Here is a 25,957-nt window from a genome sequence, read left to right as displayed (position 1 = left end):
TTAAAGTCCCCCACTATTATTGTGTTACTGTCGATTTCCTCTTTTATAGCTGTTAGCAGTTGCCTTATGTATTGAGGTGCTCCTATGTTGGGTGCATATATATTTATAATTGTTATATCTTCTTCTTGGATTGATCCCTTGATCATTATGTAGTGTCCTTCCTTGTCTCTTGTAACATTCTTTATTTTAAAGTCTATTTTATCTGATATGAGTATTGCTACTCCAGCTTTCTTTTGATTTCCATTTGCATGGAATATCTTTTTCCATCCCCTCACTTTCAGTCTGTATGTGTCCCTAGGTCTGAAGTGGGTCTTTTGTAGAGAGCATATATATGGGTCTTGTTTTTGTATCCATTCAGCAAGCCTGTGTCTTTTGGTTGGAGCATTTAATCCATTCACGTTTAAGGTAATTATCGGTATGTATGTTCCTTTGACCATTTTCTTAATTGTTTTGGGTTTGTTTTTGTAGGTTCTTTTCTTCTCTTGTGTTTCCCACTTAGAGAAGTTCCGTTAGCATTTGTTGTAGAGCTGGTTTGGTGGTGCTGAATTCTCTTAGCTTTTGCTTGTCTGTAAGGCTTTTGATTTCTCCATCGAATCTGAATGAGATCTTTGCCAGGTAGAGTAATCTTGGTTGTAGGTTCTTCCCTTTCATCATTTTAAGTATATCATGCCACTCCCTTCTGGCTTGTAGAGTTTCTGCTGAGAAATCAGCTGTTAACCTTATGGGAGTTCCCTTGTATGTTATTTGTCATTTTTCCCTTGCTGCTTTCAATAATTTTTCTTTGTCTTTAATTTTTGCCACTTTGATTACTATGTGTCTCGGCGTGTTTCTCCTTGGGTTTATCCTGTATGGGACTCTCTGTGCTTCCTGGACTTGGGTGGCTATTTCCTTTCCCATGTTAGGGAAGTTTTCGACTATAATCTCTTCAAATATTTTCTCGGGTCCTTTCTCTCTCTCTTCTCCTTCTGGGACCCCTATAATGTGAATGTTGTTGTGTTTAACGTTGTCCCAGAGGTCTCTTAGGCTGTCTTCATTTCTTTTCATCCTTTTTTCTTTATTCTGTTCCACAGCAGTGAATTCCACCATTCTGTCTTCCAGGTCACTTATCCGTTCTTCTGCCTCAGTTATTCTGCTATTGATTCCTTCTAGTGTAGTTTTCATTTCAGTTATTGTATTGTTCATCTCTGTTTGTTTGTTCTTTAATTCTTCTAGGTCTTTGTTAAACATTTCTTGCATCTTCTTGATCTTTGCCTCCATTCTTTTTCCGAGGTCCTGGATCATGTTCACTATCATTATTCTGAATTCTTTTCTGGAAGGTTGCCTATCTCCACTTCATTCCGTTGTTTTTCTGGGGTTTTGTCTTGTTCCTTCATCTGGTACATAGCCCTCTGCCTTTTCATCTTGTTTGTCTTTCTGTGAATGTGGTTTTTGTTCCACAGGCTGCAGGACTGTAGTTCTTCTTGCTTCTCTCAATATTTCTCTTAAGAGCAGCTTTTCCAAACAAACTGATCATGGGTTTTACTTTCAGAATTAAGTGTAAAAATAAAAACCAAAATAAAATAACCCTCAGCATGTTGTTTGCCACAAGCTGAGATGAAAGTAGTGTCAAGCTTTGTGCTCCTGCTTCCCCCCTTTACTTCTCAGGCAAAGGAGTGACTCTGTGACAGGCGTCCCAGTGCTTTAGTCAAGGTGGGTAAGATCCTCAAGGGTCCCAAGGCATGATGGATGCGGGGGGAGGCTGAAGGGCATTCACTGGGGTGAGCGCAGTGAGAGTAGGATGTGTGCCAGGGCCAGATGACCCCATGTCAAATCCCAGGTGAGGACCCAGGAGCTCTGTAACCTTGGGCAACTTGCTTGAACCCTGTCTGCCTCAACTTCCTGTGTGTGAAACTGGGAAAATAATACAAATCACAGAGTAGTTCTGAGAATTAAATGAGTTTATGTATGAAGAGTGGTTAGCACTGTGCCTAACTAGAAGTAAATACTCCACAAATGGTATGGTGTAATTACTTTCATACTTTTCACCACTCTAGAATTAAAATTACAGATAAAGGGGACACAATCTATACAAAGATGAGATTGTAAAAATCTAGTTATCGTTTGTTTTAATTATATATAGGTCAAGCTACACAGAAAATCACTTAAGGAGACTATTTTCAGAAAAAGAAAAATAATACATGCATTCTATTGGGAGAAAGAAGGGAGCCTATTTTAGACTATAACCGAGGTGTATTTTTAATTAAATATTTAGTCTTGACTGCTACCGCAATTTTAAATCTAGAGAAAAAGTGGAAATTATCAGGCATTGTTGTCATTGTTGTTGTTATTCATAAATGAAACATACCTGGAAACTAATAGACAAGGTTTGCATCAATTAAGGAATAAAAATCTTATTTTAAATATTAAGGCAAAATTCAGTTTCATAAAAGAAATAGCTAACTTGGGGTCTTGTTATATAAGGACAGAAAACTAGGGTGCATTATATACAGACACTCTCTTTTATGATCACTAATGTGTTCTGTGCCCCTGGGGTTTGTGAAGACAGGATACTCCAGAGTGAAGTATAGGTGCAGTAATCTCACCTAGAGGTAGACAAAGAAGCTTCCCTCCCTGCCAGTTTAGTTTAACACCTTCAGATCAGCTCTTGAAAGTGCTGTCTTCAAAAATCCTCCAGTGTTTTGGAAAATCCTAGCAACACTATGGCGATGCCTCAGATTTCAAATCAATCAAAGGCATTCCTTCCTGAGATAGCTTTCAAGCAATTCCATTGAGAGCCAAAGGCCCACAAATATGCTAACCAATCATGTAACTGGACAGCTTTCTCCCTCAGGAATTCTAAAAACTAGCAGCGAGTGCCTGCAAGTCAGGGAAAAGGTGATCTGTCTGTGTGCCAGTGCTAATGTCTGGACTCCACCTCTTAAGGTTGCAGGAAACCAGAGTGCTGCTCGGTCCTTGCCGATAAGTATAGTCACTTCTGGATTATTAAGGAGACTAGTGATCTGACATGTAATATATGTAATCCCACTTGTGCTACCCTCTGCTATCTACTTTTGTGTCATCAGCACCACCTCTCTCTGAGAGAAAACAGAAAAGGATGGAAGATGATTAACAGCATGGGTAAAAAGCATGACAGAAAAATACAGCTACATTAAGCTAAATTAAGACAGCTAAAACTAATACCTGATTACATGTGGTGCATTTGGCCATAAAATCCTAAACCTCTATTACCACATCCAAGTCAAAGTAGAGTATTTAGGTCAAAACTTTCACTTATCAAGAACACATACATGCAAAGAATAGTTTTCCTGATGAGGAATCTGCAACTGGTTAACTCAGTCCTGGTATTACAGTTTATCAAACTTCTTCCTAGTCCCCAAAGAAGTCCCTTCTAAATGCCCAAATTCTAGTGCCTCTACCTTACGAAAACCTAGAGTGTAATTCTCCAGATCACAGGTGGATGGAGAACTACAACCACAGAAACACATACACTGAAACCCAGATTTACAGGCATATTCTAATGAAACTATATTAACGAAGCATTAAGAAAGAAATAGATGAACAGCGTCTCTCTTCCCCACTCCACTAAGGGCAACTGTTTTTTAACCTCTGTATTTCATCTTGTCACATCATGCTATATCTTGGAATAGGACTCTTTCCGATTTAGATAATTACAACTGTCTGTCTGTTTTCAATTTTAGAAGCATTTGACAAGGCATGGCAATACAAATACCCTTTGATTTTAACTTTTCCTATTTTCCTTTCCACCAATGGCAAACAGATTTAAATTCTAAGATTGGAAAAAGTAGATGGGGCTGGGGGGCTGTGGCATTAAAAAAAAAAAAAGCTAGAAAAAAAGGAGACTAAATGAAACATACTCATGGCCAACAAGAATACCTTTACTTCTTAATTGGTTTTTATTGAACAAATTCTACTTTGAAACCTAACATGAAAAAACTTAAAAATTAAAAATATCATAGCTCAAAAGTTTTCTATTGTTTTAGGTTGAATCATAAGAACTTACATATCACCTCTTATGTTAAGACTAAATTCAGCCAAAATATTCTTCAGAAAGTCTTTAATATAATACTCCAATAAAAGAAATTAAACTTTAAGAACCTTAGTTGGTGTTCTGTTTCCAAATCTAATCCTCCAGGCATAAAAGTTAATAAAGAACAGATTAAAACCAACCAAGAACAAATTATTAATTCCGTTTTCCATTTCACTCTTCAATTCTTGTTTTAAATGCACTAGGAATCTCTGCTGCCGATGTAGTTAAAGCTGCAGCAGCTCTAATAATCAACGGATCTTATCACAAAGGGTATAGATACTTCCTAAATGAAAGCACCATATGCCTAATTATTGAGCTAAATTTATACCCGTAGCTATCTCTGAATGAAACATATTCAGCTTTTTCGGCTCACAAAACATTTCTTTCCATGCCCTTAAGGTATTTTACATTTCATTCTTCTCCTCTGACTTCTTTCCTCCTCCCATATATCTGAGTGTTTGTGTGACACCAGGCCGGGAAGCCAGAGGTAACTGGCCCCTGATGAATGGACACACTCTCCCTGGTTTTCCTAAGGACGAGCATCACTTCTGTGAGATAACAGTTGAAGAGGCAAAAGAATGCTTTCTTTCCTGCCACAGGAAGCAGCAATTTTGGCAACAACAACTAAGCAGGGAGGTAACAGCAGAAAATACAACTATTGGTTAACACAGCAATACTGCAGCCCAAACTTCCTTTTCTTTCCTGGAAGTGACTTCCCAAAACCAGTTCTTACCAACAATCCCTTTTCTTAACCTATTACTCCAATCAACCCCTAGTTGCTAATAAATACTATTTACTGAATAATGCTATGTACCAGGAATCATGCAGAGAGACTCACATACATTTTCTACTTTAATTCTTACAAGAACTCTGCAAAAGGGAATTATTAGCCCCATTTCACAGATGGAAAGGGAGGCTCAGAAGGGTTTCTACTCTGCCATCTTGTCTCACCGTCTGAGTAGGTTGTAAAGAATTTTGGTGACATACTTAAATTGTTTCTCATTTTGGTTGTATTTAAGACAAACTGCCCTCCACTGTTAAATTCTGGACCATGAACCTATGGAGTAGAAAAAGGTGTCTCCACACTGAGGAGTTCTAAACTCTAGATGGAAGATAACCATGCCCATGAACTTAGCAACAAACAGGCCAAAGACACAAACAATCAATGCCACATGACTTGGGAGAAGGGAGAGATCAGTAAAGGCTGGGAACGTGAGAGAGGGCTTCAAGGAGGCATAGATATTTGAGCAAATGAGAAGACACTCCATTTGTGAAGAATAAAATAAGGTGTGTTTTGGAGACAGTACCTGTGCAAGTTTAGCTGAAGCACAGAATCCTTCCTAATTTAAGGGATGTGACTCCAGCAAACTGAGGCAGATTTGTAGAAGACAATGAATGCCAGCCTAAGGAGTTGGGACTTCATTCTAGAACAATGCTTCTTAAACTTTAGTCACTGGACCAGTGGTATCAGCATCACCCACAGGAATATGTTAAAAATGCAATTTCTGGGGCCCACCCAGACCTACTGAATTAGAAACTCTGGAAGCAGCAACTTGCAATCTGAGTGCTAATGTGCTCTCCAGGTGACTCTTAAGCTGGCTAAAGTTTGAATCAGTGCTCCACAGGAAATGAGGCCCACTAAAACCTGAGTTGGGCAACATGAGAGAAGTGATATTTTTGGAAGATTAATCTAATAGTGATCTGCAGAATGAACTGGAAAAGGGACCATGTGCAAATTCATGAAATTCACAGAGCCTCTACCATGCAATTATTTATATGAGACAACACTTTTCAAGAGATATAATATTAAACTGGGAAACAGAAGACTAAGGTTCTTTCTCAAAATATTACACCTTCTTACAGAGAAAATTTTTATTAAATTCTAATTTCTCTAGTGGAAATAACACCTAACCTATGACTTTTCATTTCACTGTGGTATTGTAAGCACTATTTATAAAAACACCACGGTCTCCCAAAAATGTTTGCTGGGATAGGAAAAAAAAACAAACAAACAACCCACACTAACTTTAATTAGGGTGTACCATGTACAAAACTGAAATGTAAGAAAAATGACAACTCTTATTAAATGTAGTCCACAACTCTAGATAATAATGAACAGAAATGAATGAGGACTCTACCTAATTTAAAAATCACAGAACTGAAAAACAAAATGCTGACTGTAAATATAAAGCAGACTACTTTTAAGCAAAACAGGACTTTTTATATTCAAGTAAGTGTCGACCTTCAAAAGAATCTCACAAGTACCCACATTTATTTCAGTGATGTTACATCTGCTCAAAAGATTTTTTTTTATGAACCACCTTCACAGCCAGTTTACAAGTCATGTAAGAAAATGAATACAGCTTTTCACTTTATAAATCATTCTAAAAACAACTTTAAAACTAGAAAAGCTGTCTCCTACATTGATGAATCTCTTTATTCACTAGATGTGGTTCTGAATGACTTTTGAGTGTTATAACAAAAAATCAAGTCTCCCCTCCAAGACAATGGCCTGTAGCCCATGAGAACAGGTAGCAGGGGTTCCCAAGATGAGTGGACACCACTTTTGGAATATGTGATTATTTAAAGGGGAGAGGGTGTCACACTTAACCTAAGTAATTCCTCCTGGTACGCTTGTTTAAAAAGGTGTATCCATTCAACTAATATTTACTGGGTGCTATTATGGGTGAGGCCCAGGACTACGGCTCCGGTGGACGAATACAGGGGAAGCTCTTTCTCCTGCTCTTAACGTGACAGTCCTGTAACAGATTCATGACTCTGAAGAACCAACATCACAGAGATTCTGTACTCTCAGAGTAAGCGAAAACAGAAGTACTTCTTACCTCTGCTGTGGCTTTATCTTATTACTGATAGAACACTTAATAAATCATAATTTTTATTCACCGTAACTGCTAAAGCAGCTTTCAACAGTAGTTAATAAAATCATCTTCATTTTTATGCTCCTCCAATTAGCTGCCCACCCCACCTGCTTTTTTTTTTTTTTAAGCTAAGTTCTTCATCACACATTCTAAGTTAAGCAAGCCCTAGGAGGATTAAATAATGAAGACTAACCAAAATGCTTAATATGAGTGAACGCATACAATGTATGAAACACATGCCAATTATAAAATACGTTTTTTACTACATAAAGTTCCTTTTACACTTACCAAGAATGCCTTATAAAATTGACTCAGGCTAACTCCTGAAATCACAACATGGACGGTGAGGCACTCCTAATCATGAGATGAAAACTTGTAGTTGACTAGATACATTATGACAATCAACACTGCTAGTTGACTACAAGAATAACATGTCTCAGGGAACAGCATCCTAATATTCTAAAATGACTATCATCTCAAACCACAATTTATAAAAATAATATAGTACATTTATGTCAATCATTATTCACCATGTTAACGCAGTCTCAAAGCCAAATTTAAACAGTTCTGGCATTTGGCAGACTTCTATGAACTAACCAAGGTCAGAATATAAATACATTTTGAAATGTGCAGCTCCTCACTATCTTAAAAAAGCATGACTGAAAACACGTTTATTTGGAGTTAACCAAAAAACAAAAAAAAGCCTAAACTTCCTAAATAAATCATGCTTTTCTTTTATTCTAAAATAAAATACCTTAGACAAAATGCACATTTATCCTATTTAAGACACCAAAGGCCTCTAATATACAAAAGATCAGCCTGCCCCTTCAAACGTACACATGTATATTGCTTTGAAATCTTATTGGCAATTTCCTTTTGGTTAGTTTTTCTTCTTTAAGAATTCAGCTTTGTTAGACTTGCCATTTTCTGGCACCACTAAAAAAAAAAAAAACCACTTCTGAAATTCTATTTGGACCATTTCTGAGCTTCAACTATGATCTTAAAATATTAGGAAGCCATCCTGATGAATTCTAAAAAAGAAGATTCCATCCCTCCTTTCCCAGATCTTCAGAGAGGCCAACATCTTCCTCAAATATGTGATGCAAAAACCCAACGTTTACAATGAAGACGAGCTGATGGAAGCTGGTGGGCTGCGTCTTGGCTGAGGGAAAGCAGGCTGTTCCAACATGCTTGGTAGGTACTCCTATCAATAAAGGGCACTTATAATCCTAGGGGTCCAGTCCAGGGAAGAGGCAAATTTTGCTGCTGTTTTTAGTAGACAACGCTGTCTACTGCCTTTCAGGACTTTGCCCCCTTCAGGAGCCATGTGCCTGATAGATCCATCTTCTCTGACACCCTACTTCTTAGTCTCCAAGCTCTGCCTTCATCCCAATCCTGCTTCTTTAAAAGCCTCCTTGTTCTATACAATTCAGAGTAAGGAAATCCAACTAGTCACCCAACACAGGAGAAAATGCTGCTCAAAGAAAGGTAAATTAAATATACAAGATACTGTTTCATCACCCATGAAATTTATAGAGTCAAGACTAGGTTCATTACATTACAGGTGGAAGTATACATTGTTTTTGGAATGTCATCCCTCAAAATGTACTATGATCCTTTGACTTATTCATTTCCTCTACTAGGAATTTAAGGGGAAATCCTACTCATGGGGTTGGGGGCGGCAATGAAAAATGAGCTGGAATCTTAATGGACAAAGGTGTTTATCTCAGCATTTTAAAATAAAAACAAAAAACTGGAAATAATCTAAATGTTCAGGTCCAAGGGGATGGTTAAATAAACTATGATGCTTCTATTTCATATACTATGCTATCATAAAATTACACGAAAAGAAAATGAAAAAAAAAAACATGTATAGAAGTGTGGTTATAACTGGGGAAAAAAATAACCTATATGTTGGGGCAGGAAGTGTTGACACTGCTTGTGACTGAGTGATTGAACTGTGAAGGATTTTTTTTTTTCCTTTTTTCTACTCCTGTGTACTTTCAAAATGTTCTTTCCTAAGCAAGTGTTATTTTATAATGAAATAACACAGTGAAAGATACTTGCTTCTTTTACAAACCCATTCTTGCCCTTGTTAAGATAAATCTCAAAGTATAATAATTTCTGCTGGGCAACTTTAGTGATTTTGTTTTAATAGCAGCCTTTAAGAAGCAATACATCAACAAAAGGGAGGCACTGATGGTGAAATTTCAGGCAGCTGGGAATGAGATTTTGAGACTAGGTACACACCCCATGCTGCCTTCATCCTTCCACAGGTCTGTCCTTTTGTTCTGCGCCCCGACAGACAGACATACAGTGAGGAAACACAACCTTTTAGTAGTTGCAGCACGTATTCTTGTGAAAGAGGAACTAGAGTCAATCATGGCTCAAACATCAGCTCAGGGAAGCTGGACGTGGCCACCCCCAGCGTGGACCATGAGCCCTGGACTCCTATCTCTGGACCCTCTTGTCCCTTAGAAGAATCAAGTGCTCTTCATAGGACTTTGAAAAGACCTTTCCAGGACCTCCCTGGTGGTCCAGTGGTTAAGACTCCAAGCTTCCACTGCAGGGGGTGGGGGGGGCGGGTTCGATCCCTGGTCAGGGAACTAAGATCCCTCAAGCCACACAGCTGGGCCCAAGAAAAAAGATCTTTCCATGAAAAAGGATTTGGCAGATATGAGGATTCCAGCAATAGCTCATGGTCTTTGGATGGCCCAAGTTCATGTCTCAACCACAATCATTCACAGACCCATGTACATCATTATTACTGCACCTTTTCTCATAAACTCCTGGCCTAGGCAAGTGTTGCAACAAAGACTGTTTTAGTGCATAGTGCGCTGTATTATTAAGCCGCCCTTGCAGAGCTCAGCGCACTTCACCAGGTTTTTATCCCCTCACTTCCAATCCTTCTCTCATACAAAGCACCCTTACACTAGGCACTGGAGACAGGACAATCCAATGGGAGACCCACATATATAAATACATAAAAAAGTATTTATATAATACTTAATATAAAAATAAAAGTTAAGGGCGTCCCGGGTGGCGCAGTGGTTAAGAATCCGCCTGCCAATGCAGGGGACATGGGTTCGAGCCCTGGTCCAGGAACATCCCACATGCTGCAGAGCAACTAAGCCCGTGCGCCACAGCTACTGAGCCTGCGCTCTAGAGCCCGTGAGCCACAACTACTGAGCCCAAGTGCCACGACTACTGAAGCCCACGCGCCTAGAGCCCGTGCTCCGCAACAAGAGAAGCCACCGCAATGAGAAGCCCGCTCACCGCAATGAAGAGTAGTCCCCGCTCGCTGCAACTAGAGAAAGCCCGCACACAGCAACGAAGACCCAACACAGCCAAAAATAAATAAATAAAATAAATAAATTTATAAAAAAATAAAAATAAAAAGTTAATATAAATGTTAATAATATTAACAAATCAAAGTTAATATAATACGACCTGCGTGTCACTGTATGAGAGGATGTAGAACAAGAGTGACCAGAGAGTACAGGAGCAAATGAGGGACTGGGACTTTGATAAGCTTAAGAGCGAGGGAGACAAATGGACTGCAGTAAAAAGGAAGTGAGGCGGCATTTCAGTTACGAAAGTCAACTAAATAACAAAGGCTACGTGGGCTTTTTAATTTCATTATCTCTGTCCTGGATTATCTGCAGCTCTGCTGGGCTCTAATGTACCTAAAGCAACTGCCGGAGTATTCATGACAGGAATGAGGGCTGCAACTTTTCAATGCTCTTAAACCTTAATCTCATTTGGTTTTCTTTCAAGTACCTAATGATCACAGAAGTCTTTATCAGGACTCCGTGTGTGGGGCGGGGGCAGGGGGGGGCGGGCAGTGCTGCTGCATTCTGCAGAGCAAAGGAACTAGCCAGGGTTGCTTTCCTTCTAGGACGGTCTCAGTGGGCTTCTTGCTGCTGGCCTGCTACTCAGGGCTGAGGAGGAGGTAGGGCCAGGCCAGCCAACCTCCAAAGCGTATGTTCTCATTAGAGACAAGATGTCACAGGCGGAGCCGGGGCCTGAGAGCTAAGAGGCAGTTTCCAGCTCTGTAGGTAGTGCACTGGGGGAATCTCAGGAAGTCACAGCTCACAGGGCCCTGTTTCTCAAATGTAAAATGAGTACCGGGGTTAAGCATCTCTGAGGTCCTTCTGGGCCTGATACCTTAATAAATCTAAGTTCAAAGCTCTCAAAAAAGGCCAAAATCTGTGAGTTACGAAGTACAGCTGATTTATGTGAATTTTGACTACCAGGTGACAGAATGAGCTCTGATTATAGAATTGATCACAATTACATAAATTTTTGCTAAATCTAAAATAATTTTCTTCTCATTTCTTAAAAACATTCATCCAAAGACAAAACAGGTTAAAATGCATTTTACTTAATCCCTCTTTTTCTCTATTTTGGGGAACAATTTCAATGCTTAAGGAGGTAACTCAAGAACTGTGATCATTCTGAGTACTTCAGGAACAAGCACATCTGACTGTGAGAAAGAGACTAATTCTTTAACACATATTTTGAAGTACAGAAGCTGGAAAAGTATGTAATTTTAAGGATAGCAAAAGTTTTTTGGAATTTGGCAGGAATGTGAGAAAATCAAGAGTTGACAGTAGCACAGTAAAATCATAGCTGTCTGGAATGATCATCCTGAACTGGAAATGTATCCCTTTAAGCAAACCTAATTTAAACTGTTTTTGATAACTTTTTGAAACATTATTACCCACTTCCCTGATGTATTAAACAGTATCTGAAACAATGTAATCTCGGCTTGATGGCTTTAGGTAGTGATTAGCAACAGTAATAACAGCAAGCAACATTTATTATACACTCCCTGCATACCTGATACCATTCTAAGTGCTTTGTGTGGATGATCACATTTAAACTTTCCAATCCAACAAAGTGGGTACTTTTATTACCTCCATTTTACAAACGACAAAACTGAAGCTCTGACAGATTAAGCAATTTGCTTAAGGTCACAAAGCTAGTAAATGGAAGAGGCCACATTCAGACCCAAGTCATCTGACTCCCAAAACTAGCCCTTCTCACCACACCATGTTGTTACAAATGAATGGAGCAGGGGCAGGTAAAAGCATCCAGAGAATCTCCAGGACCTACTTGGGTGAAGAGAACTATGTGCTCCTATAATGAAGAGACCACAGATTGGTGTGATTTTTAAATGTATGTCTGCTTTTTTTTTTTAAATGTAAGTATAGTTGCTGTACCATATTATGTAAGTTACAGATGTATAGTAGAGTGATTAAAGGTTATACTCCATTTATTGTTATTATAAAATATTGGCTATATTCCCATGTTATACAATATCCCCTTGCAGCTTATTTTATACCTAATAGTTGTACCTCTTATTCCCCTATCCCTATATTGCCCCCCTCCGCTTTCCCTCTCCCCACTGGTAACCAATAGTTTGTTCTCTATATCTGTGAGTCTGCTTCATTTTTGTTATAGTCGCTGGTTTGTCATATTTCATGGATTCCACAGATAAGTGATACCATTAAATATATATCTACTTTTAAAAACACATACTCCTTCAGATTAGCTTTCCATTCTTCCGTTACGCATTGCACAATGTCCGAAGAGCATGTACATTTATAGTTTGAAAGAGCTCCTCGACGTTGGCCCACACCTTTTCTTTTTTTCTCCCTATTTCTCCCCCATCTCTCTTCGTAAAGAATGACCAATTGAATGATTACTAATGCCTCTGTTTCCTGCAGATATCTCTATAAGGAGAAAAAGATGTCATCAAATTTTCCCTGGGTGGCTTTAAAAGGTAGAGGCCTTCTGAATTATGCCCCTAGTAAGTTTTTTTTTTTAAATTACTATAGTTAATGTAACTTAACTAATACGAGGTCAAAGTTATAATACTGCAGGACTGTACATGTTTTGTACTCACTTGACATTAGTGTCTGCAAATAATAAATATAGGCAGTCAATTTATATACCTCTTTGGCATTTTACTTAGGAGACAAGCCGTGTCAGGATAACGAGCAACATTCATCCAGGATTGGGCTTCTATTCTCAACTCTACCACTAACTAGCGAAGTGATTTCCAGAACAATCTTTGTGTCTCAGTTGCCTCTATTGTAGCTATCTCTGAAGTGTCATTCAGATACAATATTTTATGGCTTAGAGCATATGTTTACTTTTAAAAATCAGAGAGTTATAATTTTTATGGCATATTTTTGGTAACAGAAAAAAATTTTTGCAGACTTTGTATAAAGGACCTTTAAACATATTTAGTAGTAAAGGGTGGGGGACTAGAGGTAGTTCAATTATTTAACACTAAACAAGGTACTAGACAAAGAACACTGAGGGAAAAGTCAAGACTTAGGTTCCCCAAAGAAAGAATCTCTTCCTTAAGCTACCAAACACTGGCTTCTCCTGTATCATTTCTGCCTACTTAGGGAAAAGGCATGTCATAGTATCCCTGGAGCCCACAGGGGGGCTGCTCCTATTTTGACCAACCAAAACTTACCTTTGACAAACACATACATTTTTGCGGTTTTGTAGGTTATAAAGAACTTAAAAGGCCACAGGTTCTCTACTGGGTTATGAGGTATAAGCAGGGTCCAGTGCAGTGCTGATCTACCCATGTATATTTAGCCCTCACACTGATCTGTTGGGTTTCCTCCCCTCTGACCTTGAGACATATGCTTTAAACGCTCTCTAATAAAGAATTTGTATTACCATAGCTTATTAAATAATTTAATACAAATAAGTTAACTAAGCTGAAGTCCAACAAATTCAGATCTCATCCAAAGACACTTTTTACACATGTGAAATATTAGCATAAATTTCTCAAAGTGGTTTAGATTATTAGCTCACCTAAGAGATGCAGATGCATTTACTCAAAAATGCATTTTTTTAACCTCTTTTCCACAGCCTAAACTAGGCTCTAGGTCCTATATAGAGTTCCTTTATATGAATGTTAAGAACGTTAAGTTACCCAATATGAGGAAGACAGAATACTCCTCCCAGACAAATTACCAATAGCTTACAGAAAATTAAGTTGAGCATAACTGATTATCCATTAACAATCTTCTGCTTTTGTATATTAATGTTCAACAGTCAGCATCTACTCTAATACATACACTGTTGAAACCTTAATTTATTTCTTCACTTGTTAAAGAGAGAAGCCTTTTACAAACTCTCCATGACCTACCTGCTCTGGGAAAGGTCCGAAAAGTGGGGAAATCTTGCATTTGCCCATGTTCAATGTCCAGTGTGTTTCAGAACAGGGTGAGCAGAACAGGCAAGGTAACCCAAGGACATCTAAGCTCCTTCAGAGTCAGGTCTTCAAATTGTGGTCTTTATTATTTTGCAAATATTATTTTCCACCCTACTACCCAGACAAATAAGTTAAGTTTCAAATTAAAAATGTTTTGTTTTAATATGTCAAGGTAGATTATTCCTATGTCTGACCTTTAATAAAATGCAAATAGCTTTAATAAAAGGGTCAATCGTCAGTAGTTAACATAAATTATAGACTCAAGAACAACCTAAGGCTAGTAGTGTAAGGCATAAAAATATATATTCACCATTAGCCATCAATATGAAAATTTTCTTTCAACTTTTATTACATAAATAGTTCTGGAAATAAAAACTAAAGCCTGTTTGGAGAAACCTAGGGAAGATAACTGTGACCCTACAGCTAACTGGTCTGAGAGCCTTACCTGATAGGCCCAAAGCTGGCTGTCAGCCTCCCCACTCCCACCCCATGTAGACTGGTAGGGGTTCCAGTCTGAGAAGGGAGGAATCCCACTGATAATTTGATAATTAGGGCTCTAATCCTAAAGGACAGCGCAGGCTCTTTGTAGTGACCCCCCGCAAAAGCTTCCTGATTTTAAAAAAGAGTTGGGGTAGAAGGAAAAATGGACTACTTTTCTAAAAATGCCGTGGTGCTCTTCAACTTCTGTGCTTCGTTTGTCTACCAGTGTAGACACGATCTCGTGAGAATATGCACTATGTGTGTATTGTAAATTTCAGGGAAATCCCAGAGTTAATTTATTTACAAAGTTTTCATGGGGTGGGGGGCTGTCTTCATTTCGGCTTTAAGTTTTACATCAAATGTTTACCATCCATCAGATATCAGTACTGGGAAGCACGTAGCACCTTTTTGTTACGGGTGCTAGGCAATAAATATCCTATTTGAAATGAGAAAGTGTTTCCCCTTAGCACAAATTTGCTAAAAATTTACCACGGTACCAGTAACACAGCTGTGTTGGCAATATAAAAATAGCATTGGCTGTCTTTAAACCAAATTTACAAAATGAAAGTTTGGCTCAAATATTATAGTCCAAGCTCCCAACACGTTAGACTTGCTTATACCTTCTAAATTTTACCCATAAAACTGTTAGTACATTCAGGTGTGATAGAGAACCTAAGTATATGAAGAGAACTAGAAAATACAGGAACAATAAAAATCAAGATCAAGGCAAAGATCCTTTGGTCCATGACAAGGCATACATGGTGGTACCTGAACTGAATCTAAATGTGTAAAGTCCAGAGCCTTATTCACAGCAGGCAACCACTCTTTCCTCTCTAAAACTGAACATTTACAGTGTACTTTTAGAATAGCATGAGTAACTTTTTTTTTTTTTTTTTTGGTTTACGAAGGAACACATCTGCTTGAACTAATCTGATGAAAATCCATAATCCATTTCTTCCCGTTAGCCTTTGACTAAATACTGAAGCTAATCGTGCTGGCTTCCCCGCCCCCCAGGTTCTCACGGCAACATGAAATTTTAAAGAACCCATTTAGTTCAACCACTTTATGCAAGACTGGGCAGTTTCAAAACGTCTAGGTGCGAAGATGTTAGCACCACATGGACATAGAAGGCTACAAAAATTTCCTTCACGTGGTTAATTAAGACCTTCTGATCTAGAGATATAGATAACATGGATCTAATAAGGACAGATATGCATACTGTTAATATGCTATCCTGAATTGACTGCTACTGTCTTAGTGCTTCTGCTCTAAATGCACTTTTAATCACTACTGGTCAGTACCAATAGCTTTTTCACATTCATGCATCTTTAGCATTTAAAATAATTTCCTGGGACAACTGATCTGCACTAACTGGCAGCGCATAGGAATTTAGAGGCATGAAACGTGTGAATTACATTGCTTCAAACTTAAGAGAAACATAAGCAGATACAAATTTGGGGCTAAATTATCTATGGGTTTTGGTTGGCTATTTTCAAGGAGCCTGAGAGATGAAGAGGAGAGGGAGATGGTTGGTGAAAGCAGAGCCTTTTTTCCACCTTCCTGGTTTTGCAGCACTGACAGGATTCCATGGAGAAGGGAAACTGCTAGACAGAAGTTGTCACAGGGAGTAAAATCCAACCCCCCCACCCCCACCGAAGTCTAGGAGGGTTCTATGCCTCAGGAAGGGTCTCAAAGCAGAAAGGCTGATGGGCTGTGGAAGGCAGCTACTTGCACAGGAGGGATGAATCAAGGCATTCTGCCTAGGGTAAACTGAAAGGCACCCAAATCCACTTTAACTTGCCCAATTACAGCTTATCCAAATTCATCTGGTCTTTATACTAAAATCAGAAATCCTACAACAACCAAGCTGCCTCCATTCTGGAGCCACTTAAGCTAAGTACCTCTTCACAACCTCAAAATTCTTTTTACTCTGAAAACTGGGGGGATCAGGAAGCTTCCTTTCCTGATTACCTGCCCAATGTCAAAACACAAAATTTATTTTCACAGAGACTCGGTGAACCTTAAAAAATGGCAAATATATTACTTCCATTCATAATGTATTTTAGAAATTGGAATCAAGATTTGAGATGAAATGCTTTTAATATGGTTCCTGCAGCTCTTGGATTGTGTAAAAAACCAGGCTGGCATAGTTTCACAGGGGAGAGTAGCTGTAAAAGGAGGCATGTCCACAGAGAGCCTGGTGACAAGAGGAAGTCCGGGCTTCAAGTCCTGACTCAATCACTAACTGGTTCTGGGGCTCTGGGCCCTTCAACTTTCATCTTTAAAATGACAGTCCTAAATGATTTGTAAGGTCCTCTTCAGCTTTAAGCTAGGCATGAACTAACCACATGTTACAAGTTCTAACTGAAAATTACAGGTAAGAAATTATGAAAGACTTATCAAAGTCCATGTTTGTCCTAGATTAAGTTTGCCATCATTGTGCTGCTGTGGAGGAAAACCTGTTGCATCACATGGAATACTCTTTTTCTGACTACACCCGAAATGCAAGAGGCGGTAGGCTGGCTTTCTACATTTTTCATTTTTTGAAAAGTAAACAACAGTGTGCCCCCTATGATAGGAAGTTCTAGAGTTTCACCTTTATAGTCTGTAAGTACACACAGGATGCCACCTGGCAGAATGGGGCCACATGACCCAACGCGGGGTGTGCTGGCTTGCTGTTAGAACATTTCTATTGTGCGTGATTGATGCTTTGCGTTTACATGCAAGCTTCATTTCAAAGCCACGTCCAAGCCTCATTAGAAGGCTGTTTGGAACCTTCACTGTCACTGTTCTCAGGGACGATTAACCATGTATCAGGCAGTGAAAGAGGAGGTTTGCACAGCACCTGCCCATGTATTTAATACCTACCTCGTGTGGCTTATGCTCACCGGAGCAATCAAGTTAAGAACAACGGGATTCAACCTCAGATCATAATTGGCCCCATCTACTTTGACACTGAAATGGAAACGAAAGAGCCTTTGACACTGCACCTGGTCTAAGTGGAAAACGATGCCTCCCCACACTGTAATGTTACCGTCATGTCCCCGTACACTGTAATGTTAAAGTCTTAAAGACTTTCAAAGGTTTGTCGTTTCTCCCAGAAAAACACCGCGGGCCCGCATGGATTTCTAGCCGGGTGCACTCACCTCTTTGATCTTCTCCCTTTTCTCGCGGATGGCGGCGTCGGCCGGCTCCCGGTCAATCGCCCCAACGAGGGGTGCTAAGTCCACTGGGGGCAGCATCTTGAACCCCACCCTGCTACTCAGCTGGTCCTGGGCCACCTTCTCCTTCTCCATCAGGATGTCTCTTTGGATCTCCTCGGGCAGCTTCTGCAGGGTCTCCTTGGCTTCCCTCAGAGCCCGCTCGTGGTTTTCACGGATCCTGGCCAAGTTGTCCTCCAGGGCGGTCGCGGGGTCCCCGGGCGCGCCCTCCTCGCCGCGCCGGGCTCGCCCATCTGCCGCGTCCTCGGCGCGCGCCCCGGGCCCGGGCTTGCGGTCGGCGGGCGGCTGCAGGGCGGGGCTGGAGTGGAACAGGACCCCGCTGAGCAGCTTGGAAGAGTCGGGCAGGAAGAAGATCGCCCCGAAGCAGAGCGTGATGAAGGCGCTGAACACCAACAGCAGCACGAACTTCTCCGTCAGGCGGAAGGCGGCGGGGCCGGACCCCTTCCTGCCGCCGCCGAGTCCCCCACCCAGGCCGCCGCCCAGGCCGCTGCCCGCGGGACTACTGAAGAGCGGCAACAGGCCCCCAGCCGGCATCGCTCCCGCTGCCGCCTGGCTGCCCGCTGTCCAGTGGCCTTGCGCCGCGCCGCTCAGCAGCCAAACTTCGCCGCCGCCCGGCGTCAGCGGCTGCGGGGCTGGGTTCTGCGCATCCAGGCCGCCCAAACCCCCCGCCTGGGCTGCAGGTATCCCTTGGGGAGACAACTCCCCTCCGAGTTTTCTCCCCGGGGCGGCTCCTTTGGCAAACAGGCGCGACAGTGCGCTCGCTGCAGCCCCTGCGGGGAGAAAAACAGTAAAACGTAGTAACTACGATGATGGTGATAAAGTTTCCACCGGTCTCCGCCCTCCGACGGCCGCGAGAGCCGCCAGGACAGCTCCCCCTGCACGGAGTCCGGAGTCCGGCTCCCGGCACCGCCCTCGGAGCCCACACTTTGGACTTGGGGTGAAGTTTGCAGGTCTCGGGGGCAGGCTGTACCGTGCACACCTGGAGCAGAGCCACGCGCGGGCACCTCCTGGAGAGGGCAGCGCACCTCGCGCCGCAGAGGCGCAGCGTGGGTGGGGGGGCTCGTCAACTTCGCCCGCTCCTCATCCCGAAGCTCGGACTAGCTGTGTCTCCGCTTCCCAGTTGGCGGGTGCGCGTGCAGTCCGGCCGCCCTGCAGCGCTGGTCGCCGCTCAGCTGGGCTAGCGCGCCGACCTGCGGGCAAGCAGGAGCGAGCGGGGCAGCACGAAGCCCTCCGCCGCCGCTCAGCGAGCACTAACACCACTGCCGGTCTCGGGGCGGTCGGAAACGAGGGCGGTGACGCGGCCCGAGAGTGATGGTGCGGCCGGGCCAATCACGCGCGGCTCAGGGTCCCGCGGGGGCGGGGCCGAAGCGGGGAGGGGGCAGCGCCGGGAGGGGAGTTTACGGGAAGCGCAGCCTCGCAGGGGCCCGGCCGGGGGCTGGGAGGTAGCGGGGACCGGAGGCGCGAGGCGGGTGGGAGTGGCGGCGGGGAGGGCGGCCAGCCCGCTGCGGAGGCCAAGGGCGGGAGGCGGCGGGCGGGGCCCGGGGTTGGGGAGCTTATCCCGCTCCGGCCTCGGGCCCGGGTCCCAGGGACGGTTGGTCTCGAGTTGCTGGGGGAGGCGCCTGGGCTGATGCGGGACCTCCCCGCTGCCCCCTCGGACCTGCGCCAGGCCGTGCGGGGCACGCCCGGAGGAGGGCCAAGAAGGACAGGGTCTTGCAGAGAATTGCCAGATTGTTATGACGCGCGTTCTTTTCTCCAGTTATCCTCCTTTTACCCAAGGCAGGGATTGCCCCAGTGCTCGGTAGCCGTTAACCCAAAAGTCCCTCGGCGAGGAGCTGTGATTTGGGGAGCTTTTGAGCTCAGCTTTTGGGCTGTCCGGTCGAACATCCCTTTACATCCGGAGACTTAATGGTTTTGTGGTTGCTTAGGAGTCTTCGTGTTCATCCTCAACCCCCTTTAAAAGAAAAAAAAAGTTGTGTAGCTCCCCCACCCACTCCCCCTTTCAAAATTAATTTACCTCATGCAAGTTGGTCATACTTTCCATTTAAAGAAGACAGTATTGTGCTGCCATAGCTTCAAGTAATAAATTTCAACACTGTTGAAATTAAGTCTTGGATTTGACCACTTCCAGGGAAGTAAGGACTTGGTCCACCAGAGATTGTCTTCAAGACAGCATTATTTTACAAAATGTGTTCGTAATTCCCCTTATCGGAGAAGGACTTGGTCCACCAGAGATTGTCTTCAAGACAGCATTATTTTACAAAATGTGTTAGTAATTCCCCTGTTGCTCTGCAAATAAAGGGTTATCGGAGAGGAAAGAGTTGACTGACTTCCCATTTCCCACTTCTGAAAGCTAGTTTGTAGCAGTCTTATCCTATATCCCTCACCTTTCTCTGGAAACGTGATTTGAGCTCTGTTTCTGCTTGTTGTCTTTTTTAAAAAAAAGGAAACAGCTGACACCTTTCAGGAAGGTGCCCATAATGTAGTTGTTTTCAGGTGTTAGACTGTGTGAGAAAATATAAAATAAAATTTAAAATCCTTATTACAGTTTTCATTTAAGTATTCATTTTAACCATCATTATTTGTTTTGTGTAAAATGAGTCATACACCCAAAATTTCTGTTAATGGGAAATTGTTTGATAAAGCCAACTGTATGGCTTGGTCTTTTTTTCTTATAACTTCTATGAAATTCTACGCCCAGAAGAGTGCAGCATATCCAAGCAGGGTAACAAAGTTTAGAAGGACTGAAAAAGAAAACAATGATTTTTGTTTTTGATGATGGAAGGGTAATTTTTGTTTCAAACTGCAACTTGTAGATAGGCTGAAGAGTTTGAATCACTGGGAATTAAGGTCAATCGCTTTATGATCATCTCTTTTGGAATGATTATTTCAACTACTGTGTTTTAAGAATGGAATTATTTCTTGTAACCACAAAATATTTAGAAATGTTGAAATTAATATTACTAAGTATTCCAGAAAAGCAATAAAATCTACTTATAAATGCATGTTAGAGTGGTGATGAAAGGAGGTTATAAACCTAATGCTATTCTGGCACTCTTTAATTTTGATATCAAACCAGTTTGAGCATTTAACCTATATCCTGTAGTGGAAACATTCAAAATTTAGCATATGGACTTAAAGATGATTTTTTTTTTTCTAAAAACTTCAAATTTGACTCATCTATATTGTGTTAAAATCTTTTAAAGGGACGGTTCTGTTTATTTCTGTTTACCTTTATGTAGCTTATTTTAAGATTGCTTTCTTATTATCTGTTTTTCTTATAAAACAGATTTATTATGAGTGAAGCCTGCCTTTAATGATTTGTTAAACAAGAAGCTAGCATGGGTGGTTGATTATGGGATACATATTAAAGGGTGCCAGTCTGTGTTAGGTAGGATGAAAAACATGTGGGAATGCTCATATTTGGGCTAAAACAAGTTAAAAAAAATTCACAGAGAAGGTATTTGAAGAGACATACCAGCTAAATTAAACCAACTAACGGTTTTAACCACGTAAAACCGTTAAAACTAACCATGTGTATTCATGGTAAGGAAGGAGTACAGAATGTTCAATAAGTAAATGTGCATTTTGTAGAAGCAAAATCTGAGGCTTTGCCCTGATTTCCATTCCATAAGCACATATTCTACAGTTGGAAACACAACGGTTTGTATCCTCATATAAAGCAAAAATAAAGGGGACTGGTTCTGGTCCCCAAATAATAAAACCTTGAGTATGTCCTGTAAATCTAGACTCTCTACCTTGCTTACCTGAAGACATAGCATGATCTTTGGGATTACCGTGATTGTGAAAAGCTGCTGTTTTCTCATTATGAATAGTCAATGTAAACTTAGCAACCTTAGCAATTCTGTGCAGCTTTTCTGTTTAAATACTTGCTGTGTTTTCTTATGTGGCCAGCCAGTCCTGAAGCGACTCCCTTGTACTTCTTGCAAGTTTGCTTGCAACTTAATTCTTACTTTTTCCTTTTTCAAAGCTTATATCTCTGTATCTTTCTTTGACAATTTGTAAATTTTTTGTTTCAAGATACAATCTTTAGAATCAAGTAATTTTTTTAAAACCTGGTTTTGGTTGGAGATATCTCCCCACCCTCCACCAAAGTACAAGGAAATCCCCAATTTATTTGACTGCTTGAATTTCTCTGTTTTTAGAATAACATTTAACAAACGGTAGATTTAACTTTTACATAGACGTGCCTAAAATTAAATATAATGATAATTATAAACAGGATTACAGAAGGAAAAGTGACAATATTTTTATGAAAACTGTGGTGAATAAATGTTTTTATAAAGTTATAAGTTCTCAAAAATTAAATTGCAAAAAACATTTCTTAGTAGGAAGTTTCTAGAAAGTACTAGGTTTATGGAAGAATCCTTTTGATAATCTTTGTTCTTTAAAAATAAAAGGTAATCTAATGAAAGAATTAACATATATATGTAATAATTAATACTGAAATGCTCCAACAAGTTAGATTTCTGATAAAAATCTTCCTATAGCTGATTTTCTAATTGTCTTTAAATTCCAGATCAGCGTAGGTTTCTACTTTTATTTTTAAATAAACAAAATATAATATGCAAAAAATTGTTCATTGTGAACATTAATCTTGAAATTTCAATACTTCAGTGGGCAATGCTGAATTTTACATGAAATGTATTAAGATGAGAATTAACCAAAGTTGTAAAATAAGCTATCAATAATATTCTTTGTCATTTGAGGGGTTACAGTTATATCTCTGCTTCTTTCTTTTCCCCTCCTCAGTTTACTTTGGAACAGCTTGAGTAGCAGATAATTTTTATAGAATTCCAATCACCTTTGTGTGTGCTTGGGGGCAGTGGGCAGGGAGTAAGACTGAATCAAGGAGCCCTCTCTGTACCTGCATGTGCCTGTTGAAAGATCTGTTTTTGTTCTGAACGTTCACTTCGTAAATATTAGCAGTCTCCAAAAACATTGTGATCCACAAAGTATTCGTGCATTAGCTCTTCAGAAATTTTAGAGCATTTCTCTCCATAGAAACAAAGTTGTAAACGGTGCTTTGGTTGCTAGTCTGCTCTGCAAAGATATATAAGACCCTAGGGAAGAATAAAATGTTGGAAAAAATAGTGTTGTAATGCTAGTAATCAAAGTAGCATTAAATTAGTAGGTGTTTTATTTATCATGATTGGTGGAGCCTGAGGACAAACAGATTTATTTGGAAGAAGAGATATAATGATTGTTTCAGGAAGATTCTAAACAAACTTGCAAGGTCAGTAAGGTTTATGGAAGTTCTTAGGTATAGTTTTCCTTCACCATGTATACATTTCTTTTGGTTTCAAGTGTATCACTAGTGCTACCCTTAGGGTGTTTTGTTTCTGTTTTGTTTTGATTTGATTAACAAAGGAACTGAAAGAGGTAAATAGGTTCCTGGAGAGGTTTTCCTGAGGTAATTGGGCAAGGGTTTGAATGAGAGAGTAATTTAGTATAGAGGACATGCATGTCCTTGGCTGTGTGACCATGGGTGATAAGTCACCTATCTTCTGTATCTCTCATTCTTCATCTATAACATTGCTTCGGCTCTTAGATTAAATGATATAACTAATGTGTCTGGCACAACAGCATTCAAGAAATTCAATTTCTCTCCTCCCCTAAAAAGGGAAGTAATGTCACTAGTTTCACTAGTGGTGAAAGAACAGTGTCTATAGGATTCTTATAAGCAAGAACCAGAAAAGGGTGGCAGGAAAGAAATTTTGGATTACGTGGTTCTTCACATGGTTGTCACTTTTAAACTTCTGTTTTCTATTTAAATAATATCCACTAGAGAAAAAGTGAGGGAAAGAGCCCCAGGTTTGGTAGGGAGAGCGTCCTACAATGTTTCCCCACTCTTTATATAAATAGGACCAAAAAGTTTACCAAACAATCAACTTTATATTTCCTAAAGCCTTGAGAAAATGTGAGTGATGGCAAAGTCTCCATGTGAGGAGAATGATACTACTTACTGCTCAGTGCTTGAAGAATCAGGAAAAGAAGGATTCAGGGCAGAAAGGCTGGGCAGAGAATGCCAACAATGACCTTTCTGAGCCCTTGTATATAAAATGTTTGAATTTTATGACTTGAAGAGAATATACTATCTCAACTGAGTAAAACTAAAGGAAAAAGTTTTTTCCCTATGACCAGAGAAAGAGACAAAATTTTTCTTAATTTTAAATTCATTAGATTCATTTTTTAAAAATAGCCTTTTCTTTTAAAAAAAAAAAAGTATTTTTTCTCTCCGTTCTCTGTCCCATAAAGATCACATGCTTTTCCAGAAAAACCAAACGAACACAGAAAAAGAGAAAAATTATGATACATTATTCTGCCCAATTGAAAATTTTTTCATGAAGTAAAGTGAAATGAAACCACATGTGCTTGTTCCTATTTTGGAGAAACTCTCTACAACTATGACACGATAGCACTTGGCTTCCCAACTTTATTGCAGAATAAATGTGCTGTTTGCACTACAGGTTTGGTCTTTCATACTGTCCTTCAGGGCACAACTTTTTCTTAGCCCTGGGTCTCTGTAAATGAATAGGAATTCACTTGTGGTTCTTTGTCCACAGAACGTATTTTCAAGTTTACTTGAAGCATTCCCCTGCAATATATAGTTTCATTTAGGGGCTAAGGTAAAAGCAGATCTGTGTTGCAGATAGTACCTGAACAAATTATATATACTGAATGTGTGACTGGTAGTCTAATTGTTTGGTATAATTAATACTGGTCTGGACTGTGGGAATGGGAGGGACATACTGAAATTAACATAGGAAAACAGAAGGGAAGAATTCCAAACCAGTGACCCATATATCTATTAGACTTAATGGTCTGGAACTAGCTGGGTCTCATATAGGGTTTCTACAAATAACTAGGCTTAAAATGTGTTGAGTTTGAGATACTTACTCTGGCTCTTAGATTATAAACAGCTTTTGAGCATCTGCTGAGATCATTAGGTTCTCCAGTTTCTCCCAAATATTAAATGGGTATAATGCATTCGACTATTATGATATACCATATCTTGAACAGTACCCAGCAAGATATGAAAATATCAAGTGCCTAAAAGTGCCATTCATTTAAAAAATTATTAATATTAAAGTCCATATATATCTCTATCAAGAAATTAATTTCAGTGTTTCTAAAAGTAAGAATTTAGATTACTTAAGTAACTGTAGAGCTATTTTCTTTTATTCCACAGCTGTTTATAGGGTAGAATAAATTACTATAAGAAGAAAGTTAGGAAATGTAAATTTGTGATACTTTTCAATTAATTAATAAGCTATACATAATGTGCCATTAAGTACATTTTATTGTATGTATAGTTTCATTATTTCCCTCTCCTTAAAAAAAAAAATGTTTTAAATCACATACACTGCTGGTGGGAATGTAAAATAGTGCAGCTGCTTTGGAATACATTTCGGCAGTTTTTTAAAAGGGTAAATATAGAGTTACAACATAAGCCAGCAATTCCAGTACTAGGTATATACGCAAGAGAAATCAAAATATCTGTGTACATAAAAATCTGTATATGACTTTTCATAATACCAATATTCATAATACATAGCAGCATTATTCACAGTAGCCAAAGGTGGAAACAACATAAATGTCCATCAACTGATAAAACGTGGAATATCCATACAATGGAATGTGATTCAGTAATAAAAAGGAATGAAGTGCTGACACATATTATGACATGGATAAAGCTTAAAAACTTTATGCTAAGTTAAAGATGCCAGTCACAAAAGACTACATATAGAAATGTCTAGAATGGGTAAATACATAGGGACAGAAAGTATATTAGTGATTGCCTTGGTCTGGGGTCCTAGGGGAAAGAAGGGTCGCTGCTGAAGGATACAAGGTTTCTTTTCGGGGTACAATAAAAATGTTATGATATTGATTGTAATGATAGTCGCATGACTCTGTGAATGTACTACAATTGTACACACTAAATGGGTGGGTTTTTTTATGGTATGTGAACTATATTTGAGTAAAGCTATTACAAAAAGAATGTTTTCCTTTCAGAACTCATTTATAAGAATCTTTCTTAAGAACAATGGAATACCTTAAGCAA

The 25,957-nt window shown here is 40.0% G+C and overlaps 1 protein-coding gene across 3 annotated transcripts in view; it reads right to left on the bottom strand.

The window, feature by feature from the left end:
• The window catches only part of MAN1A1 (mannosidase alpha class 1A member 1), a 168,920-nt gene extending 149,786 nt beyond the window's left edge, over positions 1–19,134 (bottom strand). The window contains exons 1-2 of one of the 3 annotated variants that reach the window (XM_068551131.1): positions 18,845–19,134; positions 17,800–18,644 (exon numbers count right to left, since the gene is read on the bottom strand). In XM_068551131.1, the coding sequence (XP_068407232.1) occupies positions 17,800–18,408 (609 nt within the window). In that variant the 5' untranslated portion in view covers positions 18,409–18,644; positions 18,845–19,134. Of the gene's footprint in view, positions 1–17,799 lie in introns of all 3 variants that reach the window. The other 2 variants (XM_068551130.1, XM_068551129.1) reach the window with 2 other exon arrangements.
• Positions 19,135–25,957: the final 6,823 nt, after the last annotated feature.

This window comes from Eschrichtius robustus, chromosome 9 (assembly GCF_028021215.1).
Source record: "Eschrichtius robustus isolate mEscRob2 chromosome 9, mEscRob2.pri, whole genome shotgun sequence".
Taxonomy (NCBI): Eukaryota; Metazoa; Chordata; class Mammalia; order Artiodactyla; family Eschrichtiidae; genus Eschrichtius; species Eschrichtius robustus.
The sequence above is the reverse complement of the archived record's forward strand: the minus strand, read 5'-3'. Positions and strand labels throughout refer to the sequence as shown.